General features: G+C 38.7%; 1 protein-coding gene across 1 annotated transcript in view; it reads right to left on the bottom strand.

The window, feature by feature from the left end:
- The window catches only part of SH2D4B (SH2 domain containing 4B), a 58,909-nt gene that overhangs the window by 17,409 nt on the left and 25,328 nt on the right, over positions 1 to 16,172 (bottom strand). The window contains exons 5-6 of the mRNA XM_062496301.1: positions 11,109 to 11,319; positions 9,925 to 10,052 (exon numbers count right to left, since the gene is read on the bottom strand). Of these exons, the coding sequence (XP_062352285.1) occupies positions 9,925 to 10,052; positions 11,109 to 11,319 (339 nt within the window). The remainder of the gene's footprint in view (positions 1 to 9,924; positions 10,053 to 11,108; positions 11,320 to 16,172) is intronic.

Raw genomic sequence — 16,172 nt, 5'->3', positions numbered from 1 at the left:
CAAGTAATTATTAGAACTTCTATTGCTAAAAGGGATACAAATTTAAATCATGGTATATCTGGAGTAATTTCCCATATTCAAATTAAAACAGCAGTTTCCAGATAGATTTCTACAAAGTATTTTCTATATCTACTTAAGAAACTTTACTTCTTTACCTAGCTCAAAGAAAAGCAAATCTAGGGATACTATTGATAACTAATTTTTCTTCTCACACACTTGGCTGGATTTGGGAACTTTAGGCTAGTTTTGTTAATTATAGTGCTTTCTAGCTGCTTGCAGCATTCTTGCACATTGATTTAGTGTACTGTTCCTCAGGGGAAAAAGTTACCTTTAATCACTCAATAAAGTGAACCAGACACTGAAGCACTGTTGAAAGTCAAATGAGAACAACACCGGGGTAGCAAAAACTTCCAACCTAATGAGGGGCAGCAACCATGTGCAGCTCTGACAGTGACCCAGTTCTAGACATCCCCTGGGGTCTGACACAGTTCTCAGCTAAGCCACCAAAAACCAGGCACTAAATTGCCTCATTTCCTACCAGCAGTGGAACTGAGGTGAGTGAGGTAGCAGCTAGGCTCCAACTCACAGCAGGATAATCTGAATGAGGGGTTTGAAGCCACTACTTACAAACACAAATTGCTTCAATGGAGGAACCAAATTCATCTCAAGTTCTGAAAAAGTTATAAACAGAAGCAGGCACAAATTTTTACTTAATTTTTGAACACAAGGTCTGAAATTAAGAGACTTTCCTTTATGCTAAATTTTATGAATGAAATGTGATAGAAGGAACTGAACACACACAGCAACTGTGCAGAATAATTTGTTCCTACCATCATCTTATTTCTTAAAGCTTCTGTCCCCACCCTGTAAACAGTAGCGTGGTTAAGAGAGAAAATAGGAGAGGGACTTCTGTCCCATGACTAATGAACTACTACTTTCTTGTACATTGGATTAAATATCTATAAATGTTTACAGCACACTTCAAGTCAAAAAGATTCCTTTTATCAAGCATACTGGAATGCATTTATAATAGCCACATGCACTCATGAAAGGTCCATGCTGTGTTTGATTGTGAGAAGCAGTGGTAACAGCAGTGGCAGAATGGCCCATGGAATTACCTATAATTTAGATCTCAGTCCTCTCCACCATGATTAAGAACTCTTGTGTATTTTATTATGGATATTAATCTTGGATAGAGAGCTAGGGTTTGAAGCAGTCAGAGCCAATGCCAATCAGTGTGCCAACGTGCATGGCTCTTCTGGAGATTTACCTCTTCCAAAGGGTCCTGAGTTTGTGATTTGACAATCCCATTTACTGAAAGGCCAGGAGAAGAAGGAAGAACTGACCTTTGTGAAATTGAAAAGGGAAGGAAGCTGTCATTCCCTTAATGTTTGCAAGGGAAAGGCAAATTTCTGTCTCACTCACTCCAGCCCACTGTGCCTCCATGCCAGCAGCACACGGCGCAGTGACACACACAGGTTAGTTGCCTGCAGTCACAGAAATCTCTTCCCTTTATTTCTCTACCATCTCCTACTGTTTACCTCCTGTGGGGAAAGCAGTTCAAGTGTCATGATCTGCTTCTAACTAGGTGAACTGGAATGAAGCTAAACCAGCAACATATTTTCACCCAGCCCCACACTTATCCCCCCCTGCACGACTACACACAATACCTGCTGGCACCCTGTTTGAGAGAGCTGTCTTTTCTTAGCAGGAAAATAGTATTACTTCAGAGCTGTCAAACTAATAACTTGTGATCTTTCCCCCTGAGGCTGGATCAATAGGACTGCAGGTTCAATGCTTAGCAGAGCAAGAAGAAGGACCAATAAAGTGTCCAGCTGCTGAGAAATCAGGGAAATTTACTGACCTCGGGTCTGCAAGTGTTTGCTGGGCTTTAAATAGATAAAATAATAAATATAACTCAGACTATTGTAAGCTGATGAAAATATATACAGAAGCCTGTGAAAGAGAAAGCACATTCTTCTAAGAGCGCAGAAGGAACAAGAGCTGCAGGCATGGCTGATGAACACTTAGATGTAGACTAAAAATAAGCAGGATATGAGCAATTCATCCAGGACTAACAAGGTTCTGCACAGGATACCTGTGGTGTGCTAGAGGGGGTGATCAGGAAGCAAACAGACACAGCATTCAAAGGTGCACAGTATGAGCTGAATGTGCTCATAGTTACTGATATCCAAAAGTGCCTTGTGCATGGATAAACTCCAAGTGACACATCCATAGTGCCTCTGGAAGGAGAAAGCATGGTCCAGCAGGTAAGGACAGACTGCAGTACATGTAAAAGGGTACCACTGCTCAGATTCAGGCTGCTGGACAGATGAATAAGGCCTTCTGCATTTGGTCACCATCAAGCCATCATAACTCCTTCCAGTCTTACTATAAGCAACCTTTGTAGATGTCTGGACTTTTTACTTGAGTGTAACACTCCTTATTTTGTGAAAAATGTGACTTTTATGTCTTTACATATGATTTCTTTCAAATAACTCTTGCTCTTATATTGCATGGTTTTTATAAATGATTCTTCATACCTAAGCACTAATAGCAGAGCTTTCTGTCCAGACACACCTCTCCTTTTTGTTTTATGCAATGTAAAAAAAGCCTGAAGGAGCTGCAGTAATAGAGAAATGTACTCTCACACACAGACCAGTTCAAAATGGAGACAGAACTGTAGTGAAAAATTACAGGTAAATACTGAAAGCTACCATGATGGCTTACTTAGCGAAATCATTATTGCTCATAATGGCATGCTCCAATAGTAGCAGAGGGAGAAGAAAATCTTAAAAGTGTTTTAAGTGAAAGGGGAAGATGTCTTCCAAATGTAAAGGAATTTGATTTTCAATCTTTTTCCAGTAAATTCACCTGGGAGTAAACTCTCTGAAAAAGTTGCTGAATATTCTTCATTTATGCAAAGAACTGCCTGACACAAACTTGAAAAGCCTCTTTTTTTAATGATTATTCTTAAATAACCCTGCACTGCCTGGGCTCTGTACCTGACCTGTTTGTGTCTTTGAAACTGTTAACACACCACACCTGTTTCCCCTTTGTGCTCACGTGTTCTTTATCATCTCTCATTTTAAATGTCTGCCCTACCTGCTAAGAAAAATTGCTGCCTTCCATCTTCAGAACATGCCAGATCTTTAGAATATAGCTTCCAGTTAAAAAACAGTCAAGAAGGACAATGCATTGTAAAAGAATAAGAAAGCTCATTTCACAGTAGCAATTAGCCTATTTACATTAATTATTCAACTGCCTCATTCTACAATTTCCCTGCTGTTCTTTTGTGCTCCCTTTCTCCTAGCAGCGTGTTACAGCTCATATTACCTCACTTTGATACTTTGCTCCCTTCCAAGAGGAGACATGGGTCTAAAACATTTATTTTGTTTGCTAATAACCTGTCTGCATAGACACTTTGGAACTCTAATGGTGTAAGAAAAACAATTCCAAAGCCTTCAAAAGAACTGACAGACTGAAACCATCATTATGACCTAAGTGGAAGGAATTAACGTGTGAAGGATCATCTTATTTCTCAGAAAACAGAAAACCACCTCTCACTTCTTAAAAAAGAAGCTGAGAGCTGAATTGAAGCTGAGGAAGCATTCGGGTTTTTTCATGTTATGGGTCTGACTTAGGACAAAAATAATCAAGTACCAGAATCCACCATAGGATTCTCAACACTGAACTCCAAATACTGTGTGATCTTTGAAAAAATACTATCAGAGCATCCTGTAAATGTTTGATAAGAATATGTTCAGGAAATACAGAAAAATAACGTTCCATCTCTCAGGAAGTATACAGATTATCATAACTCTAGTAACAGCTCTCATGCTTATATCCACCCATATAAAGAAAATATATAAAACTGCAAGGACAAGCTGGTTCATGTTTGTGCCACATTAAAACCTCTATGTGTAGGTTATAACAATTACCACTTTACAATAATTTTAAAATAGAATAGCAATAGCATTACTGTGCAAAATGATACAAACCCAGTGTGAGCCTTTCCTCAGCAAGACAGACTTCCCGACCTCATGGAGGGTTTAGCAGCCTCTCTGTGTAACACAGCAGAGGGCTCTCATTGCTCCTGCAGCACCACGGGGACAGGAGTATCATCATTCTGTGCCTCAATTCAGCACTGGGGCAAAGCACAGGACTAAGCAGCCTTGGAAACTCCTGTGCTCTGTGTAAGCAGAGGATGGGGACAACAGAGGTGACAGCTGAGCATGCCTTCCCACTCAGTCCCAGCTGTGCTTCTCAACCCTTCTAACATAGGCTTATGTGATGGGAGTGTAATATGGTGTCCAAACTTATTCCATACCTGTTCTTCCTGCCAAGATTCACAACAAAGGTAACACCCATTCCTACCAAAGCTTTCTGAGAAAACCACACAGACTGGGGATGGTGATTGATACCAATTGACTGTGGCATTACTTGTTTTGCACAAAATCAACCAAGTGGCAACATCTGGCAGCCTGTGTGACTCTGCAGTAGCCACAAGCAACAAAGCCTACAGATATTTGAACTGCTGATCACAGCTCTGTCCATCCTCCCTGAGAACTGACTGGCAGACAAGAGAGAACTCTACCTTTTAAATAAAGGAAGTAAGACATAATATCTTCTAAATCTGTTATCTCAAAAGTATCCTTCTTCTTAATCTTTCCCAGACAATGGTTCAAAATAAATTTTGATGTTCTGTAACCCTTTTTTTTAATCTCACTTCCCCTTCTTCATTACTTGCATGAATTAGAGAACCGGACCTGTCCTGCAAATGTGTACACTGATATTCACAATTTGAGTCAGGAATTCTCTGATTCCATTGAAGATGTTTTCCAGCCACAGAAAGCTCTCAGTGAATTCAGGAGATTTTTAACAAACATTATATCTTCTTATCATCAGCTGCAATTCTAAAAGAGAAAAATATCCCAGACCCTTAGGGCTCAGTTCACTTAAGCAGATAATCTATATGTACACTTTCTCAAAGAGATATAAAACCTAGACAATGACAAAGCAGTGAATTAGAAAATAGATCATTAATATCAAGTAGGCTGTACTTGTGGATTTACAACACTTGATTTACATCTTACTAACAAGCATTTATTGAAAAACTAGAAGGTTCCTCTTTCTGAGCAAAAGAAAAAGCACACTTTTGTGCTGAAAGCAGCAAACTTTATTCCCCGGTACATTTTTTCAAATAGGCCACTGCCATTTCTGTATCCTTTAAAAAAATATTACAGTACCAGCTCTATGTCATATTTCCCACAGTTCAGCTATATGAATATGCCCAGTGCTCTCATTGCTGTTCAAGGACTCATAATTAATAGACTTCCAGAAATATCTCGTTTACTGAGAACACCTGATCTACAGAACCATCACCACTCTTTCAGTGTGCTAGGTTTTCCTCTTGAAAACAAGTTTCTTCCTGAAAACAGCATTAGCCATCTGAGGTTAAACCTTGATCTGTAAACATTTGCAACACGTTCCCGTTACACTGAAAATTTTCTTCCCTGGCTCCCCTGACCTCAGAGATTATTCAGCTCCTGAGTCTCTCAGCATTATTTCAATCCATCCTTTGATCAGCTCCCCACTCCCTTAGCTGCACCACCCCTTTGGCTTCCCCTGGTGAAATGGTTCTCCACAATAGCACCCGTGCTGCTGCAATTACATTTTAAAGGTACAGTCTTTAGGGCAACTACCTCATGTTTCCAGATCTGTGGTATCAGCCTCCGAACTTTCCCTTCAACCTGAAGGGAAGTGGAGATCTGATAGTGCTGCAGCAGGTGCTTGGCAAACAAGCACACAGCCACCCAGAGACAGGCAATGAATAAATTCTGAAGTATGCTGACCACACAACTGAGAGATCCCTGTTATATTGTGTATAAACAGCAACAATCATGAAACACTGCTCTCAACTAAAGCTGGGGAAATATTTCAAGATCAACACCCTCTGCAAAGACCAGCACTCCTATATTCTGAATGGAAAATAACCAAATGCAGAACAAAGTATGTGAGGGTGAACAGTCTAACATCTGAAGTTAAAAATACCACAACCATCAAGAGTAACAGCTGACAAACTACTTGGAATGGGGGGAAAAAGTATGCTGAAACATATTGCAAGCATAAGAGAAAGGTTAAAGGACAAACAAAAGAGCAAACCTGGAAACAATACACATTTCAGCCACCAGGAACATTTTGTTAAATACTTAGGGGGAGGAGAAGCCTTTAGTTTTGTTGCCATATGGAATTCTATCCCAAGTGTCTTGTACCTGCAATAAACTGGAAACAACAATTTGCTAATGTCTGTGATAGTTTGGCAAAACTCTTCAACTTGTGCAGAAGACTGGTTTCTTTACTCGGCATGGATCCCACAGGGGTTTGAAAAGAAAAATCCAGTTCAAAGCTGAACTTGGCAAAAGCAAGGAATGTGTTCCCATTTCCAGCCTGTTTGAGAGACAGCTCTCCCATGCTAAACACCAATTTACTTCCCTGCTTTCAAAGCATATCAGCAACTGGGATCTTGGCAAAGAATGTTCTTAATTCAAATTAACAAAAACCTTTCATACAACTTGATACAACATTAGGATGCCCATATAATCATCTGATTATACTCATCAGTTAGCAGGTAGGAAATCAAAACACAATTATTAACTTTCTGGTTATCACACTATACAGAATTTACCTTTAATTAAATTTAAACCAATTGCACTGTGGCCACAAAGTGGGCATAAGCTACTTTAAAAAAAAAAAAAAAAGGTTCATGGCTTCACAATCCAAATGAAGTAAAGATCACATCATAATTTTATGATTTAAGACAGGATTAAAGTTGGGTTTAATTTAAAGAAAACATTTCAAAATAGATACGCAGTATTTTTTTCTTTGCAAACTTAAAAAGTCATTCTAGATTGGAAGGGCAAATGAACTTGGTTTTAGCAGGGACCTATTATTCAAACAGAGTAAATAATGTAAATATAATAATATGCAAATAATTGAATTTACATCCAGAATTCAGCTACTCAGTTACAGTTTGTATCTTTAACATGACAACTTTTTTTAATGAAGAAAACAGTAAAGCCTATTTCAAATGAGCTAAAAACATCTGCTGGAATTTAGATAACTGATGATAATTTCAAGAGACAAATAAAAATGGATGAAGTTGAAGCTGATATTAATTTAAGTAACTTTTTGTGAATAAAGAAATAAATGTTCTGATTTGAAAGAGTTTTTATTACTACAGATTTTACTACCCTGGTTCAAATAAAACATTTTGTAGTGATTCTTCAAATGAAGACAAAAGGAAAACTTCAGGTAACATTAAGCATGCCATATGTTACCCTGTTTCATGTACTATGAAAATGCCCCAGACAATGTGCATTTTTAAATGGAATCCAGATGGGTTTGATGACTTAAAGTGGAAAATAAGCCAAATATATGAGTATAAAGACATTTGCATTATTATTTGTGCTTTGCTACTTCAGCTGCACACGTCTGTCTCAGAGCTTCCTCTCTGTGTAACTAGAATAAGTTCTACGTCCACAGTACAATTTGAAAACAGTGAATCAGCTATGCTCAACTTCAGCTAAAAAGCTGAACAGCCTGACAGTCAAAGCAGGCAAGCCAAGCTCCACTGGCCCTGGCAACAACATATAATTCTGTAATAAACTGGTATTTCCTTTTTTCAGTACTATTGCAATAGCTCTCTTAGTGCATTGCATTCAAAAAACCCTTAGCGTGAGGCAGAATATTGAACTCCCAAACCTGAGATATAAGAAAACACAGAAGCTGCTCAAAGATGTGAAGGACCTGATGATACCTGATGTGGGAGGTCCTTGAGATGCCCCAGGGGCTCCAGTTGTCAGCTGTAATTCTGGGCTTTGCAGAACGGCTTTCATTTGTACTGCCAATTTCTTATGCAAGTCAAATATATTCTGCTGTATTTTTGTTCATAGGCAAAAATCATTAAAAAATCATACATAATGTCCTGGCTCCCTGAATACAACACAAAATAACAGAAAGGCCAGGAGTTGGACTCAATAATCCTTGTGGGTCCCTTCCAACTCAGTATAATCTGTGATTGTTTGGTTTTCCTCAGAGTTTGTGTCCATTACAAACTGTAACACAGACACCAGATAACACCACCAAACACTAATTATCACACCTGTAACAACCTCTTTAGATTCCACCACTGCAGAAGGGTTGCAAGGCAACTGAGGTGTTCACAATTTTCAGTTCTAACAATTAATCTGACCAGAGCTGCAGAAGCAAAAACAATTCATGCGGCAAATAGGTACCAAATAGGTACCAAAACAGCACTCACAAGGGTGCCTGCAAAGAAAACTGCAGAACTTTAGGCTGGGAGTGCATCTTGATTATCTTTGTCAGGCCCTTTGAGTGAGAGAAGGAAAAATTAGGTACTTTTCTCACTTTTATAAGTAATTGCATTCAGTTTCTCAAGATATGAAGAGCATGATCTGGGAAATTAAAGAATTATCGTGAATGTCTCAATTCTTTCAGTGATTTACAGACTAATCCAAAAGCCACCAAAATTAGTAGAAAGACTGCACAGGCATTGGCTCAAGCCTAGATACATCCTTAACTTTCAGCATAAATTATGTTCATAACTCCTCACAGCAATTTATATGGATGTGAAATCCCCATGCACAGGGAAAACATTTATGACAGGATCATACAGAAAGATCCTGGGAGCACTTCTGGCAAATGTCCACAAATGAAATTTTAATCAGTTTGTCTCTCAGAAAGCAAGCACACCAAATGTCTTCTCTAAGAAAGCAAACAACACTGTCTGCATCACTGTTCATAAGAAATGAAAGTATTTCGCATTTACAAGCTATACATGGCTGACTTCAGTGTCTTTGTCTAATTAAGCCAATGAAAATAGCAGCTTGCTGATGTCTTTTAGCATGTAAGGATTTGTGTATCATTAACAGAAATCTGAAATATATGAAACACTAAACTTATTCAGTCTTGCCTGGTTCACTTCAGAATGCCCACACATCTTCATCTTAGGCTTAGAGAATCATGAATCAGATGAAGGTCAGCTTTGTGCATTGAACAAGGCAATAGACTTATCAAAAGCAGCAATGGAAAAAAAAAAATGAGATTTAACTTTAAAGTCTTGCTGGTCCCTCAATTATATCAGCTATTAAGCCAGAACTCTTCTTTCTTTTTTTTTTTTTTTTGTATGTCTAAGAATACAATACCTACGAAAATAAGATGTCTTACCTGTGAATTTGATATCAAAGATTCAGCTACATTGCAAATGTTATACAAAGCAAAAGTCTCAGAGATGCTAGCAACTCCAGCAGATAAGACAACAAATTTTGAATCTGCCATTTCTCATTTCAGGAACACTGCTTAAAATTATGCACCCTCAATTATTTTTGAGGAAAAAAATGTTAATAATTTTTGTTTGCAAAAGAAAGCAAGAAATAAAAAGTGCTCCTCCAGTTTATATAGTATAACAAGTATTAAAAAGATAGGAGTTCAAGTCATTCTAGCAAATCAGGTAAATCAAAAAAACCTGAATATCAGTCATCCACATACCATATCACTGCACTATTTGCTATTTAATTTTAGGGTACTTCTCACCTTCTCTTGGTCTCAGTACTCTTGCTTGGCTTGCCATTTTGCAGCAAGTATATTTTGGCCAAAATATTCCTGAAAAAAACTTTGGTGATACGAGTCCCAAATTAGTCTACTTAATTAGCACAAAGAAAAGATGAAAATCACATGCTAATGGAAGGGAAGACGCAGAAGTCTTGTTTTAACAGGTTTAACAGTGTCTGACCGTGTCAGCAGGCTTTACTTTTGGGGTGGAAGCTGGCAAGGTTCATTTGCCGAGCAGACGCTCACGGCTCCGCGCTGTACACGAAACGGGGATCGGGGAATTGGAATTACCATGGAACCACTGAGCGATCCTGTTGGTGTTCCTCTCAAAGCCAGCCCGCCGAGGGATCTGCTCCTCCTTGAACCAGCGCACGATGACATCGCGGGAGAAGGGCCGGGAAGGGCGCTCCCAGATGGCACTGCACGGAGACACAGAGCATCAGCGGTGTGGGGAAACAAGGGGCAAGATGAATATGCAGCTCTTTACATATTTACAAAACATACAGCTGTAAAATGGTCAGCGTAACTTCCGCTCAGTATAACTCACTGAACAACTTCAACTTTTTAAAATTTGTTAAAATTACTTTGTGTTTTTATGGAAACCACAGCGGTGTGATTTTTATATTTGCAATGGCACCCTAAACATTTTCTTACGGAACTGAAATTGAAAAAACAATTTACCACAATGGATGTTTCAGTCAGCTTTCCTTTTCCACCTCATTTTTATTCCAATATAAATATTGACAGGCAATTCTTTTTTCTTGAGTATATTCCTTTTTACTGGCAAAAAAATCAGCTATAATACACTGTGTCTCCAAACAGAAACCACCAAGCACAGTAGAGGAAATGTTTTGTTTAAACTTTTATGTTTCCTCTGCATTCTCTACTTGACAGCCTGCCTTACTCTTTCTACTAGTTTCTGTCTGTTTTTGCTAGTAGGAAGCATCCTCCAGTTTGGATTCTTATCCTCTCCTGCAATTCACTGTGCTCCCTAAACAGTCAAATGAAAGATTGATAAATACCATAAACACTTGGTTTTGCCTGAAAAAAACCACAAAATCTGAAAAGCCTCTGAAACTTAGGACTGCTCTCTGTTAAAAAAAAAAAAAATATAAAATAAATTAGAAAAAAAAGCTGTTAAGCAGCAGGCAGTTTTAGGCTTGAGGCTTAAGACTTGCATAAGAATTTGTCCATGTGACTCCCCTATATCACAGCCTCACATACTGATATCATACTGTCTTTTCAAGGAGTCTTCTCTGTGTGAATTCTAAGTAATCTGCCTGAAGATAAATGGCATTTAGTTTGCATTAAATCTGTTTTTCTTTTCCTTTAAGCATTTTTTTTTTACTGATCATCAGGAAATAGCAAGACTGCGGGCTCCCAAAACCTGAAGAAGAGCTTGTTGAAATGGTGGGGATTGGAGAGGGAGCAATCCAAGAGAAAACTGTTTCAAAACCGCTCCAGCCCAAACCAACCTGGACTCTGCTGCAGGAGACAGCAAAGCACTCGCACTGCTGTTGTTCAGTTTGATCTCCTGATCACTGCTGAGGTTTGTCCCCTGGAACAAGTGGCTCAGGCCAGCCACTCTTCCCTTCTGGATGGCGCGCAGGGACTGCCGGCGGTACTCGTCCCGCGCCCTGCGCGCTTTGTGGCTCCTCTCCTCATCGGCAGCCTTGGAGCGGCGCACTGGGCGGGATGAACGGGAGGAGAGATTTAGAAACACAAACAGCCACTTACCCTCTGCTCACAGAGCAGCTCAGTGCCTGTATTCCTACAGGAGCTGCTTCTGAGAACGTACAAACTGTGACACATTACTGAAGGTGGATAACTGGATGAATTCCCTGATGCTTCAAACACAAGCCCACCTCTAGAAGAAGCCTCGAATTATCAACAATCTACTACTACTGGCAATAACTGAGCCTCTACATATTGTGATTAAATCTGACACTTCTTTTGGATGTAATAAGAGAAATTCTGCTGGGGAATATCTTTTCCCCTGGAAGTGCACCAAGTTCTGTGTTTCAAGAAAAGATGTTTATTACTACTTAAAATTAAGTCTGTGTCTAACAGTGTTCTTTGCCACCATAAACATAACTAGAGTTGAAGGGTCAACTCCCAAAATTTAGCACTATAAAAACTGACATGTAGGTTGCACTTTGTCAGTGCTGTTTGCTTTCTGAAAGGCATATGCTGTCTTTGTCATGCTACTTATAGTCACAGTCATCTCCAACTTGAAATTCGCAGTCTAAAAATGGTTTCAGTGGCAATGGGTAAATTAATAGCCATTGGAAAGGGCATGTGGGTGCTATGGATGGGGCTGCCTCACACTTCAGTCTCTGAAATTGTGTATGGGGAACCAGAATTTGTACTGGAAGATTTAATACACACTTAACAATGGCACCGATCAGGGAGTTACCCATTTGTGTAACTTGAAATGAGACTGCTGCTCTGGCCACTGTGTTTCAGGCATCTTTTACTGAAGCTGCTTCATTTTAAAATTATCTGTCCCAACAATCTTGTCTTTGACATGGTATAACTTAAATGCACAGAGAATTCTACTGCAAATATTCGTCATCTCTTGGCTCTTTTCTGGTGCCTCAAGCTCCATTTGGATGTTTTTGAGTCACAAATAACTGCAGGCAGGCAAATTATTCCAGTGCAAAGAAACACTTTAACATGCAGTGAAGCAAATATTAAAGAAGCTGCTATGGCCTCCAGTAGCAATTATCAATCCTGCCATGACTATCCTGGCTTAGATCATACCCAGTTCATAAAGTGAACACTCCATTTCCTACTCCCTTGTGACTGTACCTGTGACTAGGAATGCATGATATAATACCAGACAGCTGCATTTCATTAGTCTGCTTGCATCTCTCTGGTTTACGTTCCCAATTTAAAGGAAGAAGAAGTATAACTGGATTTAACTTTCAAATTCTAAGAAGGTTTAATGGAATCAAGAAATAAAAGCACTCAAAGCCAAATGAAATTAAATAACAGCTTGTGGGCAAATGAGGGAAAGGGAAAAGACCTTTAAGCTTAGAATTATATAATATTACCATAAGCAGAAAGATATGCAGGACTAAAAGCTCATCAAGACAGCATAATAAACGAGTCATAGATGCCTCATATGTATACAACTGGCAGGAATTCAGTTACACTTAACTACATACCCTGCAGTTTTGGCTAAACACAGTAACAAACAAATGCACAGCACAGGAAACACAAGTAACAGACTTCAGCATTTATCTTAGAGATGGTTATTTTTAAGGGTAGATAATGTCATTTACATATACTGCTTCAATGGCTCCAGTATTTCTGTGATTTATCCCTTATAAAGTCACTCAGTAATGGTCACTTTGAAAATGAACTTTGTGCCTGCAGCACAAGGAGAGACTCCAAGGAAGACGAATGTGATGCAACTCTGCAAGACACCTAGAACCTCCCAACTGTTTGTCACCACCACAATATTCAGATTGAGGGCAGATTGCCTGGAGCTTGCTGGGACTCTTTTCTACTGATGTACAGGCTGCCTATCAATGAGAAAGGCATGCTATCTTCATGCCCCACTTTCCTCAGTAATAGGCAGACATTTCAATAGACATTCCCACTGTATTTTTGCTAGCCAACAAATCTGTACCATCAGAAGTCAGTGACCCAGACTACATTTTACCAAAGTATCAAACTTCAGTGCTTCTTATCACAAAAGTATGAGGTGAGGTAGTATAGTTTGCCACTGTTAAATACCAATATTCGGAAATCTTTTTGAAAGTATGACATGCAACCCTCCCTATGCATATATATATATATATGTCTGTGTGTTTACATTAATGTACTGTACATGCCCATATGTGTGTGGATGCGTCTGTGTACACATAAGGAAGGATAGGGAAGGCTGCATATACATATTGAGATTTTTATATACAGAATCATCTCTTCTGTTATGAAGAATTTTTATTGAAATTTCCCAATGGAGGGATCTGAATTGTATTATTTACCATAGGGATGCATTGTATCTCTTAATCCATTTTTTCTCATTACTGGCCTCCTGATTTTCTCCCTATCCCCTTCCTCGCAGTTACTCAAGAAAACAACCTTCTCCTTCTTCTGCCTTTAGAAGTTGTCTAATACAGCTTCAACTGTGGACCTGTGTTCCTACGTTATCCTAAGTTTCTTTTAATCTCTGATTGGTCAAGGGCCTTTTTGAGCAAATAATCAAAATCACTGGCATCAATAACCATGTTTGGTGAGTGGAAATAGTATTGGGGATAAAGCCATCACAGTCAAGAATCTACAGAAAGGCTTTTCACTACACTCCAGGCAGAACGATATATACCACATGAACCATCCCTCCATACTGACACTTCCCACAATTTTATCTATCTTGATAAAGTCACTCAAAGTCTGAAGGTAAATCTGGATGTATTTTTGTAGAAGGCTTTTCTTCTTACAAAAGAATTTCATGACTATTCATATTTCTCTCTATGGCTTTGAACCATCTCACTAGGAGGGAGAACTTTATTTCTGGATCAAGTCTAGCACAAATATTTTAAGACAGAAGAAGCCAAAAATCAACATTACTTGTTTTTCAAGACACATTGTAACCTTTCCAGTTACCAGAAGGGAAAAGTAGTCAGGACTTCTAGTACTGACTTAAGTAGAATCAGATTATTTTTCTTAGCTGGCTGTCCTTTTATAGTAAATTTACTTCTGCCATGACCCCTGTGAAAAACACTAATAAGTGTAGCCAGTCAATATTCTCAGTGTGGAGATTAGATATCTGGAAAAAACCCCTAAAACCCCTGGAATCACCATAACAGATCCATATGTCAAGCATAAAGAATTACTACAAATAATAATTTACATACTCTTACATCTTTCTTTTATTTCCTGGAATAATGTAAGGACTGACAAGATGGGGAAATTAGGAATTTGTGAAGCCCACGGGAGTTCTACAGTTCAGCCAGGTCCTGTAAGACCAGTTCCAAGACCGGTTTTCTCTTCTGGTGTTGGTGATACCAATAACAGGTACACCCTGAAGTGCTCATAAAATGAAGATATTTCTGCCCTCATGGAACTGGAGCTTGTGTAGAAATGCCTGAGCAGCTCCTAGAGCGGTGAGTACCACTGTGATTGCAGCCTCAGCACAACAGGCCAAAAATGGAACCCTCCTGGAAAATTGCTAAATACATCCAAGACAGATCCATGCTGCATTATTATCCAGTTGTCATAGCTAGAAATGATCAGTTTAAAGCCAGCTCAGACATCTCTCTGTGACATGAACATGCTCTTAACAACCAAGACCAAACCACAAAGCTGGGTATGCAGGGGCTCTTTGGATCCTGGACGGGCTGGCTTGGGTTTGCCTTGCTTTCCATGAACAGTTTATGGGAATCTATTTTTCCTCTATGCTAACCTAAGGTGCCTTTTGTCTTTTGTATTTTCTTAGGATTGGGAAATCCCTATTAGCAGTCCTGGCAAACTTCTAATACCAAATATTTTTATATAGATGAGGATTAATTCATACTGCACTGCAGCTGAACTTGATAAAATAATTTGTGAATGACTGGGACCTCTCAATTTTCTATAATCTATTTTGTGCTTTTGAAGAGCTTTGATTTACAGTCAGATATGTGAGAGCTGATAAAAAACCCAAACATATGTTATGAATATGCATTGTAATTTTAAAATCATTTTATTTTAGCTTTCCCCTCATTAAAAATTATTGGAAGTTTGTTTATGAGCTATTCAAAATGACTAGTGAATAGGTAAAACTCAATCTTCAGATATTCTGAGTGCACATACAAATCACACAGTGTTTCTTCCCTTTCCTAAGTGGAAAATATAACTTCTCACAAATACTCTGCAATATGTCTTCAGTTCAGCAATCTTATCTGAAAGCATGTGAATAATCCCATTCCTATTCAACAATGCACTGTGAGAGCTATTGGAGTTCAGAGGGCACATACATGTAAGGTTGAGCACTTGCTTACTTAATGCATAGCTAAACTGGGGAGCACTCACTTTAAAATTCAGCATTTTATCAATGCTCCTGCCAGTAAACCCACTTGAATTTTCGGGGAACATAAATAGCCACTGAATTCCTTTAAAAATCAGGCAAAAAATAAATTCATAGACACATCCATAGAAGAACATAAAAATATAACAATATAAAAAAAGCTATTATAATGAGTCAGCCTGGTATCTTTCTTCCAAGAGAGACCAAAAGTAGGTGCTCAGGTAAGGCAAAAGAATAGATCAACTCACTCATCTCTGCCTACATTTTTACTGGATTTTTTTTTATTTTCTGGAGATGAATAGAGCTGGTCAGATGGTATCTGAGCACTTCCCTGCCTGATTCAGTTTGCAGGGCTTTGTAAGTGTATTAACAGAATGCCTTTTATAATATTCAATCAGATGAATATTGAGACTACAGCTTTTCCTATCATGTTTCACAGATCCTTTTTTTTTTTTTTTGCTTTCACAAAGAGAGGTCACACTTAAATAAGCGAGAAACCTAAAATTGGGATAGCACACAGAAA

This window comes from Cinclus cinclus, chromosome 7 (genome assembly GCF_963662255.1).
Source record: "Cinclus cinclus chromosome 7, bCinCin1.1, whole genome shotgun sequence".
Taxonomy (NCBI): Eukaryota; Metazoa; Chordata; class Aves; order Passeriformes; family Cinclidae; genus Cinclus; species Cinclus cinclus.
This window is presented reverse-complemented; position numbering and strand designations above follow the sequence as displayed.